The 17776-nt window shown below is 46.5% G+C and overlaps 1 protein-coding gene across 8 annotated transcripts in view; it reads left to right on the top strand.

Moving 5' to 3' along the window:
* The window catches only part of UBR5 (ubiquitin protein ligase E3 component n-recognin 5), a 1605594-nt gene that overhangs the window by 1251028 nt on the left and 336790 nt on the right, over nt 1-17776 (top strand). For all 8 annotated transcript variants that reach the window (XM_069220579.1, XM_069220580.1, XM_069220578.1 and 5 more), the window contains one exon: nt 17589-17761. In XM_069220579.1, coding sequence (XP_069076680.1) covers nt 17589-17761 — 173 coding nt within the window. The remainder of the gene's footprint in view (nt 1-17588; nt 17762-17776) is intronic.

The raw sequence follows: 17776 nt of genomic DNA, 5'->3' as shown, positions 1-17776 counted from the left end.
GAGTTTGTGGGGGGGAGGGGTACCTCTGCTAGTGCAGGGGTGCCCTCACACCCTGGTACATGCGCCCTGCCCTCTGGGCTGAGAGGGCCTACCATAGGGGAGACTTAGTGACCTGTAGTGAAAACGGGTGCATGCACCCGTTTCACGCAGGCTGCAATGTCAGGCCTGCAGAACCTTTTGAATGGACTCCCTATGGGTGGCAGAATAACTGCTGCAGCCAATAGGGATCCCTCTGGAACCCCAATGCCCTTGGCACCTAGGTACCATATACTAGGGACTTACATGGGGGGAACCAGTATGCCAATTTTGGTGAGAAAAAGGTACAAGTTACAGGAGAGAGCAAAACTACTGTGGTCCTGGTTCGCAGGACCCCAGTAGACACAGTCAAACACACTGACAACAGGCAGAAATGGGGGTAACCATGCCAAGAAAGAGGTGACTTTACTACAAGGGGCCACCTAAGAGATGACCTGTACTATCTAGGTGCAGTGACCAGTGAAAGGGTGCATGCTCCGTGCACCATTTCACTGAGGCTGCAGTGGCAGGCCATCAGACAGTTTTTATGGGCTCCCATGGGTGGCACAATACAGGCTGTAGCCATGGCGGACCCCTGGCGTACCAGTGCCCTGGGTACCTAAGTTCCATATATTGGGTGTAGGAAGCTGGCCTGATGTTTGGTGAGCACCTATGGTGTTATGATGTTATTCCAGGTCCAGGTATCCCTAGTAGTGAAATGTATGCAGTGTCTAGAAAGCCAGGGCTCTCTGGAAGTAGCTGTGGATGAGCACCCAAGACTTATCTAGGAGACATGCAAAGCTTATACAATACCACTACAGCCACACCGCACTTCGGCACATGAAAGAACCACGCAGTGTTTAAAAAATAAAGTTGCTTTATTATGATAACATGTAGGACCTTGGCTCTGTATGTACTATTTCAAAGTAAGAAATAGCATGCACAGAGTCCAAGGGTTCCCCTTAGAGGTAAGATAGTGGCAAAAAGAGATAATTCTAATGCTCTATTTTGTGGTAGTGTGGTCGAGCAGTAGGCTTATCAGAGGGTAGTGTTAAGCATTTGTTGTACACACACAGGTAATAAATGAGGAACACACACTCAATGACAATTCCAGGCCAATAGATTTTTGTATAGAAAAATATATTTTCATAGTTTATTTTTAAGAACCACAGGTTTAAGATTTACAATCAATACTTCAAATGAAAGGTACTTCACTCAGGTATCATAGGAACTTTGAATCAGCAAAATAGCATTTACAATTTTGGCAAAAATGGCAATAAGCTATTTTAAAACTAGACACAGTGCAAATTTCAACAGTTCCTGGGGGAGGTAAGTATTTGTTAGTTTTGCAGGTAAGTAAACCACCTACAGGGTTCAAAGTTGGGTCCAAGGTAGCCCACCGTTGGGCGTTCAGGGCAACCCCAAAGTTACCACACCAGCAGCTCAGGGCCGGTCAGGTGCAGAGGTCAAAGTGGTGCCCAAAACGCATGGGCTTCAATGGAGAAGGGGGTGCCCCGGTTCCAGTCTGCCAGCAGGTAAGTACCCGCGACTTTGGAGGGCAGACTAGGGGGGTTTTGTAAGGCACCGGGGGGGGACACAAGTCAGCACAAAAAGTACACCCTCAGCGGCATGGGGGCGGCCGGGTGCAGAGTGCGAACAGGCGTCGGGTTCGCAGTAGGTTTCAATGGGAGACCCAGGGGTCTCTTCAGCGAAGCAGGCAGGCAAAGGGGGGGGGGGGGGGGGCTCCTCGGGCTAGCCACCACCTGGGCAAGGGAGAGGGCCACCTGGGGGGTCACTCCTGCACTGGAGGCGGATCCTTCAGGTCCTGGGGGCTGCGGGTGCAGTGTCTTTGCCAGGCGTCGGGTTCTTGAAAACTGGCAGTCGATGTCAGGGGGAGCCTCTGGATTCCCTCTGCAGGCATCCCTGGGGGGGCCTAGGGGGGCAACTCTGGCTACTCACGGGCTCGCAGTTGCCGGGGAGTCCTCCCTGTAGTGTTGTTTCTCCGCAGGTCGAGCCGGGGGCGTCGGGTGCAGAGTGGAAAGTCTCACGCTTCCGGCGGGAAACGTGGAGTCCTTTAAAAGTTGTTTCTTTGTTGCAAGTTTCAGTCTTTGTGGAACAGGGCCGCTGTCCTCTGGAGTTCTTGGTCCTTTTAGATGCAGGGTAGTCCTCTGAGGCTTCAGAGGTCGCTGGACCCTGGGGGACGCGTCGCTGTTGCAGCATTTCTTGAAGTGGGGAGACAGGCCGGTAGGGCTGGGGCCAAAGCAGTTGGTGTCTTGGTCTTCTCTGCAGGGCTTCAGGTCAGCAGTCCTTCTTCGTCTTCAGGTTGCAGGAATCTATCTTGCTAGGTTCTGGGAGCCCCTAAATACTCGATTTAGGGGTGTGTTTAGGTCTGGGGGGTTAGTAGCCAATGGCTACTAGCCCTGAGGGTGGCTACACCCTCTTTGTGCCTCCTCCCTGAGGGGAGGGGGGCACATCCCTAATCCTATTGGGGGAATCCTCCATCTGCAAGATGGAGGATTTCTAAAAGTCAGTCTCACCTCAGCTCAGGACACCTTAGGGGCTGACTTGACTGGCCAGTGACTCCTCCTTGTTTTTCTCATTATCTCCTCCGACCTTGCCGCCAAAAGTGGGGCCGTGGCCGGAGGAGGCGGGTATCTCCACTAGCTGGAGTGCCCTGGGGTGCTGTAACAAAGGGGGTGAGCCTTTGAGGCTCACCGCCAGGTGTTACAGTTCCTGCAGGGGGAGGTGAGAAGCACCTCCACCCAGTACAGGCTTTGTTACTAGCCACAGAGTGACAAAGGCACTCTCCCCATGTGGCCAGCAACATGTCTGGTGTGTGGCAGGCTGCTAGAAATAGTCAGCCCACACTGGAAGTCGGGTATCGTTTCAGGGGGCATCTCTAAGATGCCCTCTGGGGTGTATTTCACAATAAAATGTACACTGGCATCAGTGTGCATTTATTGTGCTGAGAAGTTTGATACCAAACTTCCCAGTTTTCAGTGTAGCCATTATGGTGCTGTGGAGTTCGTGTATGACAGACTCCCAGACCATGTACTCTTATGGCTACCCTGCACTTACAATGTCTAAGGTTTTGCTTAGACACTGTAGGGGCATAGTGCTCATGCACCTATGCCCTCACCTATGGTATAGTGCACCCTGCCTTAGGGCTGTAAGGCCTGCTAGAGGGGTGCCTGATGCATGCCATAGGCAGTGTGAGGTTGGCATGGCACCCCGAGGGGAGTGCCATGTTGACTTAGTCTTTTTATCCCCACCAGGACACACAAGCTGGCAAGCAGTGTGGCTGTGCTGAGCGAGGGGTCTCCAGGGTGGCAAAAGACATGCTGCAGCCCTTAGAGACCTTCCCTGGCATCAGGGCCCTTGTACCAGGGGTACCAGTTACAAGGGACTTACCTGGATTACAGGGTGTGCCAATTGTGGAAACAAAGGTACAGGTTAGGAAAAGAACACTGGTGCTGGGGCCTGGTTAGCAGGCCTCAGCACACTTTCAAATCATAACTTGGCATCAGCAAAGGAACAAGTCAGGGGGTAACCATGCCAAGGAGGCATTTCCTTACACCCTCCTTAAGGAAATATGTGTTCGATGGCATCTGTCGCTGTAGATACACATGTTCTGCAATAGCTCGCCATCTGGTGTTGGGTCGGAGTGTTACAAGTTGTTTTTCTTCGAAGAAGTGTTTTCGAGTCACGGGACCGAGTGACTCCTCCTTCTGTGCTCATTGCGCATGGGCGTCGACACCATCTTCGATTGTTTTCTTTCTGCCATCGGGTTCGGACGTGTTCCTGTCGCTCCGAGTTTCGGAACGGAAAGATAGCTGAAAACTGAAGATTTTCGACGGTATCGTTGCGATCCGGTTCGAGATAAACACACACGACGACGCATTGAACATCGAAGCGCTTTGGTGCCCTTCGGGGTAGATTTCAGCACACCGTCGGGGCCTAGTCGGCCCGACCGCGTGGAGAACAACGCCGATGGAACGGACCCCGTTTCGATTCTGCCCTGAATGCCACAACAAATATCCTTATACGGACCAACACTCGGTCTGTAACCTGTGCCTGTCACCCGAGCACAGCGAAGAATCCTATGAGGCCTGTCGGGCGTTCCGGTCCCGAAAAACTCTGCGCGACCGTCGAGCGAGAAGACTGCAGATGGCGTCCACGCCAAAGGAGCATCGACAGTTCGAGACAGAAGAGGAACAGGAGGAATCCTTTTCCATCCAGGATTCAGACTCCGACGAACTCGACAATACAAAAACTGTGAGTAAGACGTCGAGATCAGAACTTAAAAAAGGCAAAAAGGCCCAGGGGACGCCACTGCCAACCGGCCATGGCTCAACCCAAATTACCGGTGACCAACAATCGGCACCGAAAAAGGCCCATTCAGTGTCGAGATCGTCCGACTCCGGTCGAGACACCGGCACGCAGCCTCCTCGGGACCGAGAGAGTGCTAAAGAGAAGCATCGACACCGAGAGTTCGGTGTCGACACGGATCGACGCCGAGACAGTGGCGCCGAAGACCATAGGGGCCAAGATTTTTCGGCACAAAAGAGGAGGAAGGTTACCTCGGAGCCGAAAAGACAAACAACAGGGTTTTCGGAGCCGAAAAAAGCACCAACAGACCCAGTTTCAGGCTCATACTGAAGAGCATTCTATGTCTTCACAAATGAAAAAACACAGATTCGAACAGGAACTGCAATCCACTGAAGTGGATCACACGCAAAAGCGTATCTTTATTCAGCAGGGGACAGGGAAGATCAGTACCCTTCCACCTGTCAAAAGAAAGAGAACACTTCAGTTTATAGCACTAGAGGCTCCTCAGCAACAAACAGCAAAGAAGGTAACACCTCCTCCCTCGCCTCCACCTGTAACTCCGGCTTCGCCAACTTACACCCCGTCACATTCGCCAGCTCACACCGCCATGAGCCACGATGACCAAGATCAAGACGCGTGGGACTTGTACGATGCACCAGTGTCTGATAACAGCCCAGACACATACCCAACTAAGCCATCACCACCTGAGAACAGCACAGCCTATTCACAAGTGGTGGCTAGAGCAGCACAGTTCCATAATGTGGAACTACACTCTGAACAAGTAGAGGATGACTTTTTATTTAACACCCTCTCCTCCACCCACAGCTCCTACGAAAGCCTGCCTATGCTCCCAGGCATGCTACGCCATGCAAAGGAGATCTTCAAGGAACCAGTTAAAAGTAGGGCAGTAACGCCTAGAGTGGACAAAAAGTATAAGGCGCCTCCTACGGACCCTGTATTCATCACCTCTCAGCTGCCACCAGACTCTGTGGTGGTAGGGGCTGCCAGAAAACGGGCAAATTCACACACTTCTGGGGATGCACCTCCCCCAGATAAAGAAAGCAGAAAGTTCGATGCAGCCGGGAAGAGGGTCGCTGTCCAAGCAGCAAACCAGTGGCGCATCGCAAACTCACAAGCGCTGCTAGCGCGATACGACAGAGCCCACTGGGATGAGATGCAGCATCTCATTGAACATCTCCCAAAAGATCTACAAAAAAGAGCAAAACAGGTTGTTGAGGAGGGTCAAAACATTTCCAACAATCAAATGCGCTCCTCTATGGATGCAGCAGACACAGCCGCAAGTACCATTAATACGTCGGTTACCATCCGTAGGCACGCATGGCTCAGAACGTCTGGATTCAAGCCAGAAATTCAGCAGGCAGTACTTAACATGCCAGTAAACGAAAAACTTCTGTTCGGTCCGGAGGTCGACACAGCCATAGAAAAGCTCAAAAAGGACACTGCCAAGGCCATGGGCGCACTCTACTCCCCGCAGAGCAGAGGATCTTATACCACCTTCCGCAAAACACCTTTTAGAGGAGGGTTTCGGGGTCAGGCCACACAAGCTAGTACCTCACAGTCCGCACCGTCCACCTATCAGGGACAGTACAGGGGAGGCTTTCGGGGCCAGTATAGAGGAGGGCAATTCCCTAGGAATAGAGGAAGATTTCAAAGCCCCAAAACCACTACCAACAAGCAGTGACTCACACGTCACTCACCCCACCCACACAACACCAGTGGGGGGAAGGATAAGTCAATATTACGAAGCATGGGAAGAAATAACTACAGACACATGGGTCCTAGCAATTATCCAACATGGTTATTGCATAGAATTCCTGCAATTCCCTCCAGACATACCACCAAAATCACAAAATTTATCACAACACCATTCACAGCTTCTAGAGATAGAAGTTCAAGCACTACTGCAAAAAAATGCAATAGAATTAGTACCAAGCACACAAATAAACACAGGAGTTTATTCACTGTACTTTTTGATACCAAAAAAGGACAAAACACTGAGACCAATTCTAGACCTCAGAGTAGTAAACACATTCATCAAATCAGACCACTTTCACATGGTCACACTACAAGAAGTGTTACCATTGCTCAAAAAACACAACTACATGACAACCCTAGACCTCAAAGACGCATATTTCCATATACCAATACATCAATCACACAGAAAATATCTAAGGTTTGTATTCAAAGGAATACATTACCAATTCAAAGTATTGCCTTTTGGTTTAACAACCGCTCCAAGAGTATTCACAAAATGCCTAGCAGTAGTCGCTGCACACATCAGAAGGCAGCAAATACATGTATTCCCATATCTAGACGACTGGCTAATCAAAACCACTTCGCTCACACAATGCTCAAACCACACAAATCAAGTCATACAAACCCTCTACAAACTAGGGTTCACCGTCAACTTTGCAAAATCCAACATTCAGCCAAGCAAAGTACAGCAATATCTAGGAGCCATAATAGACACGACAAAAGGAGTAGCAACGCCAACTCCACAAAGAATTCACAATTTCAACAGAGTCATTCAACACATGTCTCCAAATCAGACAATACAAGCAAGAACAATACTACAGCTCCTAGGCATGATGTCCTCATGCATAGCCATTGTCCCAAACGCAAGACTGCACATGAGGCCCTTACAACAGTGCCTAGCCTCACAGTGGTCTCAAGCACAGGGTCACCTTCTAGATCTGGTGTTAATAGACCGCCAAACTTACCTCTCGCTTCTATGGTGGAACAGTATAAATTTAATCAAAGGGCGGCCTTTCCAAGACCCAGTGCCACAGTACGTAATAACAACAGATGCTTCCATGACAGGGTGGGGAACACATCTCAATCAACACACCATAAGAGGACAATGGAACATACATCAAACAAAACTGCATATAAATCATCTAGAATTATTAGCAGTTTTTCAAGCACTAAAAGCTTTCCAACCAATCATAATCCACAAATACATCCTTGTCAAAACAGACAACATGACAACGATGTATTATCTAAACAAACAAGGAGGAACACATTCAACGCAGTTAAGCTTATTAGCTCAAAACATATGGAAGTGGGCAATCCACCATCAAATTCGTCTAATAGCACAGTTTATTCCAGGGATCCAGAATCAACTGGCAGACAATCTCTCTCGAGATCACCAGCAAGTCCACGAATGGGAAATCCACCCACAAATTCTAAACACCTACTTCAGACTCTGGGGAACACCTCAAATAGACCTATTTGCAACAAAAGAGAACGCAAAATGCCAAAACTTCGCGTCCAGATACCCACACAAGCAATCCCAAGGCAATGCCCTATGGATGAACTGGTCAGGAATATTTGCTTACGCTTTTCCTCCTCTCCCTCTCCTTCCTTATCTAGTAAACAAATTGAGTCAAAACAAACTCAAACTCATTTTAATAGCACCAACGTGGGCAAGACAACCCTGGTACACAACACTGCTAGATCTCTCTGTAGTACCCCACATCAAACTGCCCAACAAACCAGATCTGTTAACGCAACACAACCAACAGATCAGACACCCAGATCCAGCATCGCTGAATCTAGCAATCTGGCTCCTGAAATCCTAGAATTCGGACACTTACAACTTAGCCAAGAGTGTATGGAAGTCATAAAGCAGGCCAGAAGGCCATCCACTAGACACTGCTACGCAAGTAAGTGGAAAAGATTTGTTTGTTACTGCCATCATAATCAGATACACCCACTACACGCAACTCCAAAACATATAGTAAATTACTTGCTCCATTTACAAAAAGCAAAGCTAGCCTTCTCTTCTATTAAAATACACCTTGCAGCAATATCTGCATACCTGCAGACTACCTATTCAACTTCCTTGTATAGGATACCAGTCATCAAAGCATTCATAGAAGGTCTTAAAAGAATTATACCACCAAGAACACCACCTGTTCCTTCATGGAACCTAAACGTGGTCCTAACAAGACTCATGGGCCCACCTTTCGAACTCATGCACTCTTGCGGAATACAATTCCTAACCTGGAAAGTTGCCTTTCTCATCGCCATTACATCTCTAAGAAGAGTAAGTGAAATTCAAGCGTTCACAACACAAGAACCTTTTATACAAATACATAAAAATAAGGTCGTCCTACGAACTAATCCAAAATTTTTACCAAAAGTTATTTCACCGTTCCATCTAAATCAAACGGTAGAACTACCAGTTTTTTTCCCACAGCCAGATTCTGTGGCTGAAAGAGCACTACATACATTAGATGTCAAAAGAGCATTAATGTACTACATTGACAGAACAAAGAACATCAGAAAGACTAAACAGCTATTTATTGCATTCCAAAAACCTCATGCAGGTAACCCAATATCAAAACAAGGTATAGCCAGATGGATAGTTAAATGCATCCAAATCTGCTACCTTAAAGCAAAAAGACAACTGCCCATTACTCCCAGGGCACATTCAACAAGGAAAAAAGGTGCTTCAATGGCCTTTTTAGGAAACATCCCAATGCATGAAATATGTAAGGCAGCCACATGGTCTACGCCTCACACATTCACCAAACACTACTGTATAGATGTGCTATCCGCACAACAAGCTACAGTAGGTCAAGCTGTATTAAGAACTCTATTTCAGACAACTTCTACTCCTACAGGCTAAACCACCGCTTATGGGGAAATAACTGCTTACTAGTCTATGCAGAACATGTGTATCTACAGCGACAGATGCCATCGAACTGAAAATGTCACTTACCCAGTGTACATCTGTTCGTGGCATCAGTCGCTGAGATTCACATGTGCCCACCCACCTCCCCGGTAGCAGTTCAGAAGTTACCTTCAATTTTGTACATTTGTATATATATTATTTAAACCTTTAATAGGTACATACTTACACATTTCATTGCGCGGGCACTATTACTATAGTACAACTCCTACCTCACCCTCTGCGGGGAAAACAATCGAAGATGGAGTCGACGCCCATGCGCAATGAGCACAGAAGGAGGAGTCACTCGGTCCCGTGACTCGAAAACACTTCTTCGAAGAAAAACAACTTGTAACACTCCGACCCAACACCAGATGGCGAGCTATTGCAGAACATGTGAATCTCAGCGACTGATGCCACAAACAGATGTACACTGGGTAAGTGACATTTTCATTTTGTATGGTCACCCACAGGGTTTTGGGCTGAGGCTGCTGGTTTTTGCAGCTGTGACCTTTAAATGTGTGTTTATTTGCTCTATACCTTAGTATAAGGTACCAGGGTAGCCAGGGCCTGGAAGTCAGTGTCCCCTCAGGGGCTTCAGCAGTTGTGCCATGCCACCCTGATTGGTGCAAGGTAAAACGTGTCTCCCAGCCTGCCACTGCTGACTGAAAGAATGGTTTAAAAACAGGTGACTGGACTTTGCAATTTCAAACAGTGTCATAGCCCAAACCTCCCTTTTTAATATGTATAAGTCACCTGTGCAAAAGGCCTGTTGAGTCTGTAGTCAGCATGCAGCACAATGAAAAACAGAACATGTGTTTTACGTGTTCTAACAGTAAAAAATCACTATTGTCTTTTATCATTGTGTGCAAAGCTAGTAGCCCCATTGGCAAGAACAGGCCTACAAGCTAAAAACTCAGCTGTGCTAACTTATGAATGAGACTTCTAACGTTGGAACTTCAAGGTATCAAACAACTTGTTACATTATGCACAGCTTGATGCCCAAGTTGAAATAATGTAACTTGTTGCAACATGGAACTTTGAAAAACATAGGCAACAGAGTGGCAAATTTCTAAGTGACCATTTGCAGGTCCTGGCCACGATAGTCTTCTGCCCACCTGGGAAGCCATATAAACCGCTCCAAAGATTGATAACAATGGAGGCCTGACACTGGAGGAGGTGTTCCCTTCTCCTGGAAGGAAGCCACACTGGATGTTCGAAGGGGAATTCGCCTTTTGAAGGGCAAATGGTAACCACATGTGAAGAGACTGCTCTTTTGTTTGGATAGAAAGGTTGAAGTTGGCGAAAGAGAGGGGGAACCTCTGGCAAAACCGTTTTCTTCCATGGGTGTGTAACTCCCAGGTAGCCCCACCTCTAGTACAGGCTACCAAGCTGCCCACACCAAGAGAATGGCCCTGACAATAAGGAGTGGACAGACTAGAGCACTCTGTTATAGCTGTATGCCACACTTCACAGGAAGTCATCAGGCGGGAGGTAGCCAAGTAGCCCACTGGCTTGTGACCATGACCTTCCCTAATTGCTTTTTCTGGGCATAAAAGGGGAGCCCAGAGCTCAGATCTTGCTTCTACTGGACAAGAGGACATAAGGAAGACTGCTCGAATGACCTTGAACCTACAAAGAAGATGCTGCACCAAAGTTTTACTGCACTTGTTGCTCCTTGGGCTAGTGAAGATAGGCCTGTGCCTGTGGTGTTCACCTTGTAGAAATGTCATCCCCCAGGCTCCGCTAGGAGCAGAGACTCTGAGTCATTTGGATGACTTCTTGTTCGCAGCACAGAGCCACAAGAAAACTGAGCCTGTCTGGGCAAGCTGGTAGCACAGATCACTGGATTGTCACTCCATGTCATTGTGCAGCCTTGGAGACCAAGACACAAGAGTTGCACCCGAGTTTGCAGGAGCTGGGAGAGTCATTGGAGTTCATTTTTTGTCACCCAGAAGCAAAGTTTTTTTTTTTTTTTGTGTCCTGTGGATAAAATTGTCCCCCCTGGGCTATGGACCGAGGAGTAGCCCCAGAAAGACCCCTAGCGACAGCACAGCATTTTAAGTGTCCTTGAGCGTCTTAAGCATCTTGTATCTCCTGCAGCAGGACCTCTTCATAGGAGTCAGTGGCAAGTGGCCCTTACTACTGGAACCGGACTGCAGACTGCTTTTCTTATAGAGGTAACTCTTTTCTTCAGTCTTTGTTGGGTTCCCTTGACTGGCTCCCTCCCGGAGTTGGTTGCCTTAAGTATTCCAAGTAACCTTATTCATCTTTGATGTACCTTTTTGTTGAAAACGTTTCTAAGTGTTAAATTAATTGAACTTGCGAGTGCCTGTTCATGGTTATGTGAAAAGTCTTGATTTATTGTTTCTTTAAAAAGTTAGATCTCTGAAACCTTCTGGTGGATCTTTTTTGTTTTGGTGCCCATAAATTCATAAAACTATAACCTATTTTTATAAACTTGTGTCAGATTTCATGAGTCTTGTGTTTTTCGGTTCTCCAGTTTATTTGGTGCTGTTTAAATACTTTACCCTTGTTACATTGTTGAAGCTTGACTACTTGAAGCAACAGCTACCCAGTATAAGGTTTGACAAATGAAGCCTGACTGGTCCTAGAAGAACCCACACCATATAATACACCCCATTTCCTCATGCTCTCCTTCACTAGTGAAATCGTTCTCTTAAGGTGGAGTTATTGAACATTCCACTGGCTGAAGAACTGGTGCAGATCCTGGCCCTGCTCTGGGTCTTCTCCTGGTATACCCAGAGTTGCCAGCCCTAAGTGGCTACTTGGTGCTGTTTCTGGCCTTCTCGTAGGGTACCATGGTACAATTTCATTTCAGCAACTCCCTTCAGCGTGCCTTTGGACCCCATTGATCTCATGGGACCTCTCACAGAGCCACTGCCAGCAGGTATTTCCCCAGCGGCAATTTCCTCCCATATGTCTCATGAAGGGTACGCCTCTAGTGCCACACTGGCACCTAGGACTTGGATAGTAGCCCCGTCACCAGTTATTGCACCATTCCTGGAATCTCTGCCCAAGACTAGGGCCATCTTTATGTTCTCTGTACACAAAGTGCATTGAATGTAAAGAGGTCTACAGGCAGAGCCTGTATTACATCTTTCGGTCAGGCATCACCACATTCAGAAGCCACACATGATCTCACATGACTATGACAACTGCAGCAAAGCCACCAACGTGCTCACTACAAATCTCCAGTGGCATTTGAACTTCTCTGGAGGTTTAGATGGTAGTGCCCATTGGGATCAGAATTGCTCATGCTGACAGTCGATGCAGAGTTAAATGTATTGGCCAAAAATCACCAGCCTGTTCAGAGCCTCTCCTTCCTGTCAACAAGACACTTAAATAGCCAATATAAGTGAGCTGAAAAAAAAAACACATCTACATCAGTGGTGAATCCAAAAGTTCCCACTGCTGAAGGCCATCTCCAGAGGATAGGGAGTTCCTGCTGACCCATCCCCACTACATCTTCCCTTAGGATACACATTTAAAGCTGGAAGCAATGGTTAAAGTATTTTCTGCAGGCAGACTGCCTCTTTGCTCGTACAGAGACCAGTCTGTAAAAGCCACTAGCTTATTGGCCAGCTATATATCTACGCACAGTGGGAGGTGGCAAACATGGTTGCAGTGAGTCTGGCTGACAATGTCAAAGATAACTTTGCAGAGTTGGTCAACGATAGACAAGATGATCCCATGTATATTATGAGACTAGGCCTGGGCACTTTATTTGATATCCCAATGCAATGGGTTTGTTTGTGGCACTAAGGAGGCAAGCTGACTAGGTTCAATGGACTTCTATGAGGATATTCAGGAAAGTTAAATAGAGACACCCCTTGATGTGCCTCGCCGCTTCAGCAGCAAAACTGACAGCCCATCCTGCAGGAGCAATATCTCCAGTCTGAGACTTCCACCGGCAATACAGGAACGTTTTTGGCTACTCTAAAGGGCCACCGTTTCCCCAGCACCATGCCTCCCAGCCCATCCAGCAGCCGATTCAGATTCTCCAGCAATAGAGAAGACTTGGAAACCCACCTGGAAAGCTGCTTCAGTTTCCCTTGATTGAACATGTGCTACCTGTCTGGAAGAGGGATGTTGTCTTATCTACAGGCCTGGAAAGCCATTGCAGCAGACCACTGGGTCTTATAAATTCTTGAAAGAGGGGATGCAACTTTCCTCAGCCTGTCCCTCAATTCTGCCAGCTCAGTTCTTCCTTGTCTGAAGGCCACACTCATTCTTCAGCAGAAGTTTAAAGCACTCCTGCAGAATAGGGTTGTGGACATTGTCCTACAGCAAAAATTGGTCAGTACTTTCTGGTTTCCCAAAAGGACAATGTTCTGTATCCCATCCTGGACCTCAGAGTTTTGAACTTTGTTCCTTCACAAGGAGAAATTCAGGATGTCTCTGACTCAGGGTGCTTCTGGTGGTGAAATTGGAAGACTGAATGGTGTCCCTCAAATTGCTGAACGCATATTTTGATATGTGGATCTTGCTGTTGTTCAGGAGCCACTTGCAGTTCAAAGTAGACCCAACCCATTACCAGCGTTCAGTTACCGTTTTGGCTGACATCCAGGGACTTCACCAAAGTGATTTTGGTGGTCATGGCACATCTGCACAGGTCAGGGATCTCTGTATTCATGTACGTAGACAATGTTGATCAAAGTGGGCTTGTCTTCGCACATGTCACACTACCTGAACACAACAGTATCCCTGCTGTTCAACTTGACTGTCCATCAATCTCCCCAAGTTGTACCTGCAGCCCCCATTGGTTCCCCTTCATACTAGTACTGAACACAACATCTCTCAGAGCTTTCTTTCCTCCAGAGAGATTAGAGGATAGAATTTGAATGTTTTGGGAGGGGGCTTCGGTTCCAGTTCTGAAGGCTCTCTGTCTGCTGGCTTCCTTCATTCTGTTGCTTTCTCACTCAATAAAATATTGCCAAATGCACAGAAAAAGCTATTTTGTTTTTCATGGTGGTTCTTGTCCTCAAGAAATCTGGCTTAAAGGACTTCATTTTTAGATTTAAGCACACTGAACAAGTTTATAAAATGGCAAACATTAAAAATGATAAGTTTGATGGCATGGTGTGGCTGTAGATACATATGCTTTGCATACTCCTGCCATCTAATGTTGGGTCCAGAAGTGTTCAGTTTGTTTTTCTCTGAAGAAGTCTTTCGAGTCACGAGGGAATGGACTCCTCCTCTTGTTGTAATGTGCATGCGCATCGATTCCATTGTTAGATTGTTTTAGTTTTTTTTTTTGTGTGTGTGTTTCTGCTGTTGGGTTCCGTTGTGTCTGTTTGCACTCTGGGTGGCGACCGTTTTCTCGGGCTCCTTTCGGCTCACGTTTCACCCCTACCCTTGTCGATATTGTTTTTGAGTGCTATTATCCCTTCTTATGTTCCGAATTATGCAGAAAACTATTGCTCGTATCAATGTGCTTTTCGCAGCGCCCTTCAGGCCTTGCTTTTTGGGGGCCTACTTTTCCATCCACTCCAACTTCATCAGAGAATGCCTTGCTAATGAAACGGGCGTTTGAACTGTCATGCAAAATATCTTCGGACCGATCTCCATGAGGTCTGCAACCTGTGCTTGTCCCTGGAACACAGGGAAGAGAATTGTAAGGCCTGCCAATCAGATAAAAAAAAAGACTGACAGAGATCGTCAGGCCCATCGGAAGGAAATTTAGTGGAGAGATGTTGAAGAAACTTCTGCCACCTTCAGACAACACGATGTCGAGGAACAGGAACTTCCCAAAACCTCTGCAGCGGTTGAAGAGGACTCCAACTCAGAGATCAAAATCAATTTCGAGATGCAAGACTTTTCACCAGGTCAGCGTACTGTGAGTACAGAAGCCCATGTTCCTGATCCCAAAAGACGTTCAGTTTTCACCGAATTAAAGGCTGCTGGGCCACCACTGCCACCAGGCCATGGTTGGCACCGTAGAATTTAATTGAACGCCCCTCCTTTGAGCTTTGCGCTGTAACTTCAGCCGAAAACATCCAAGCCTCCTCCTTCTGCACCAACACACCCTTCCATGTCAAGCTGGCAGGCTACATCTTCGGCAATGACCATTTCTACGCCAAAACAGAAATCCATCTCTGCTCTAAATCCTTTCAAGCCAGCTCTGAGATCTGACCCTGGCACTCCAGTGGAACTTATTTTGCATAGACTGCATGAAAAACTTAGTGCCGGCCAGAGGCAAATTCACATACAGCCCCAGACAGGAAGTATCCTCACCAAACCTTCAGCACCTACACCACCATCATCCAAGCACTAGTTTTCCTTTGGGGAAGCCATTTATCTTTTGGCGCCATCCAAGAAAAAGAAGGTTGAGAAAGCTTCCAGTCCTTTACCACATCCTCCCCTCCACTACCACTTCCATCCCTACCTCTACCTCCTTCACCACCTTCACATTCTCCACATCACGCTCAGGGTGATCCTCTGGACGTCACACCTCAAGGGTCCTCACACTCTAGGCTCTAGGTGGGGAGGTCACAGGGGATGACACATGACACCACACCTCAGTTTCTTGATCCCTGGACAGCATATGACGTTGACCCTCAAGGGAACACCTATCATGACCTGTATCCTCCCAGACCTTCCCCTCCTGGCTTATTAGCAGGGCTGCAACTGAGCATGATGTCCAGCTACACAAAGAGCCTGTGGAAAAGGATTTCCTCTTTGAAACTCTCTCCACAACACATAGGGCAAATCAATATCACTCTATACTTAAAGGTATGTTGAGACATACAGTCAACATTTTCAAAGACCCTGCACAGGCCAGGATTAGAACTCCCAGGGTCTCAAACTAAACTGATCCCCAAATGAGGAGAGTCTGAACATGAGAATTATAGACCTTTTTGTACAAAGGCTTGTACTCAATGCCTTCTTCCCACACACCTCACTTCAAACAAGTGCTAATCAGGTCAGGCAGCATCACCAATCATTGTTAGATCACAAAACATGGTGGCACATAATCTCCAATACTGCCATAAAAATCTCTGCTGTTCTGATACTAGTTTCTTAGGCATACGAACATGCTCTCAGTGGAGCACATCTTAGGGTTGAGAATGTCAAGATGGAAGCTCAAAACAGGCGAAACTCAAACTGTCAAAATGTGAGCTAGATAAGAGATGATTGCTTCATCTTTGAGGTGGGACAAAACCACTCTGGATCTTTTCATGACTCTTTAGAAAACTCCACTTGCATGTGTTGCCAGCAGGTGATGGCATCCCAGGACTAGTGTGGAAGTCTTTTTTTATTTCTTGAACACTTTCCCACCAGTTCAATGCGTTCTGAGAGTGTTGCACAAATTCAGGAGAACCATGCAAGCTGATTATGATCGCTCCATCTTGGCCAGACTGTTTTGATTCACAGAGCTTTAGAATCTGCCACTGGAGACTGATTAGTTTCGCTACTGATGCCCTGTATTCTCCTGAAGCTCAGAGCCTTTTTCTGCAGCGTGGTAACAAACCCCTACCCCCTCAAGTTTTGTGCCTTCAACCCCCTTACTGTAAGTTTGAAAAGAACACACTTAACTGTATCCACTAATCCTCCTTTCATACTTAAATTGCCTTTATTGTTCCAACTAAACAAGGTTAACCTACAAACTTTGTTTCCTCAGCTCAATTTCCATCATGGAGAACTCTGCATTCCTTGGACATTGAAGCTTGTTAGAAAATTTATATTGAAAGGGCAATAGGCTTTCACAAGTCAGATAAGCTATATCTTGGTAATTCCCAGTAGGGCTTTTAACTTTCAGAGAATGCCATTACCAAGTGTTTCACAGTGTGCTTCATCATTAGTAGTGCCAAGGCCAGCACACCTCTATGCCAGAGAATAAAGATCCACTCATCTGGAGGAGTGACAGCCACTGCTGCAATGTTTGCAAGAGTTGACCTTTAAAGATATTTGTAAGGCTACACGTGATCATCCACCTAGATTTTCAGAAAACACCACTGCCTTGAGTTTCATTCAATATCAGAACCTGCAGTTGGACATAGACTGCAGCGTAACGTTTCACTGAGATAAGCCTCATTCCTGGTTATGTCTTACTGCTTAGTTAGTCATTACCATAGCATGTCAATCTAAGAAAAATGCCAACACTTGTGAACTAGAGTAAAATGTAAGCAACTTTTTAATCTTGTCCTTGAAGAATCAGAACTGCAAATTGATGTGATGTTTGAAAATTAGATTTGTAGTAGTGTGTTTCAGCAAAGGTTCTTTGGTGGTTTTTAGAGGACGTTCCTGTTGAATACGTTTCTCATATTCAAATGAGTTGTAATTGGATATTTGCTTTAATTTCATTTTGTAGGTTTAAATTTGTGCACGTAGATACAAGCTTTATGCAACTGAATAAACATTTTGAACGTGCTTACTTTGTCAATGGATGTCATTTTACATTTATTATTGTCTAACATCTCAACTTGACTTCCTTTCTATTGAATAAAAATCGGACTGCTCTGATGCTCTTGGTGCTTCACAAAGAAACCATTGTTGTTAACAAACTTTTGCATTTGGTGCTTAGGTTCCACGATAAATGATAAAGATGAGGACAACTTTTCTGCAGAGACTGGACAAAATCATCCCTTTTTCCGGCGGTCTGATTCTATGACATTTCTGGGTTGTATCCCTCCTAATCCTTTTGAAGTTCCCTTAGCTGAAGCAATCCCACTGGCAGACCAGCCTCATCTATTACAGGTGACAAACTCATCA

Source organism: Pleurodeles waltl, chromosome 2_2 (assembly GCF_031143425.1).
Source record: "Pleurodeles waltl isolate 20211129_DDA chromosome 2_2, aPleWal1.hap1.20221129, whole genome shotgun sequence".
NCBI classification, from domain to species: Eukaryota; Metazoa; Chordata; class Amphibia; order Caudata; family Salamandridae; genus Pleurodeles; species Pleurodeles waltl.
Note: the sequence above shows the minus strand (reverse complement) of the source record. Positions and strands in the feature narration are given on the sequence as shown.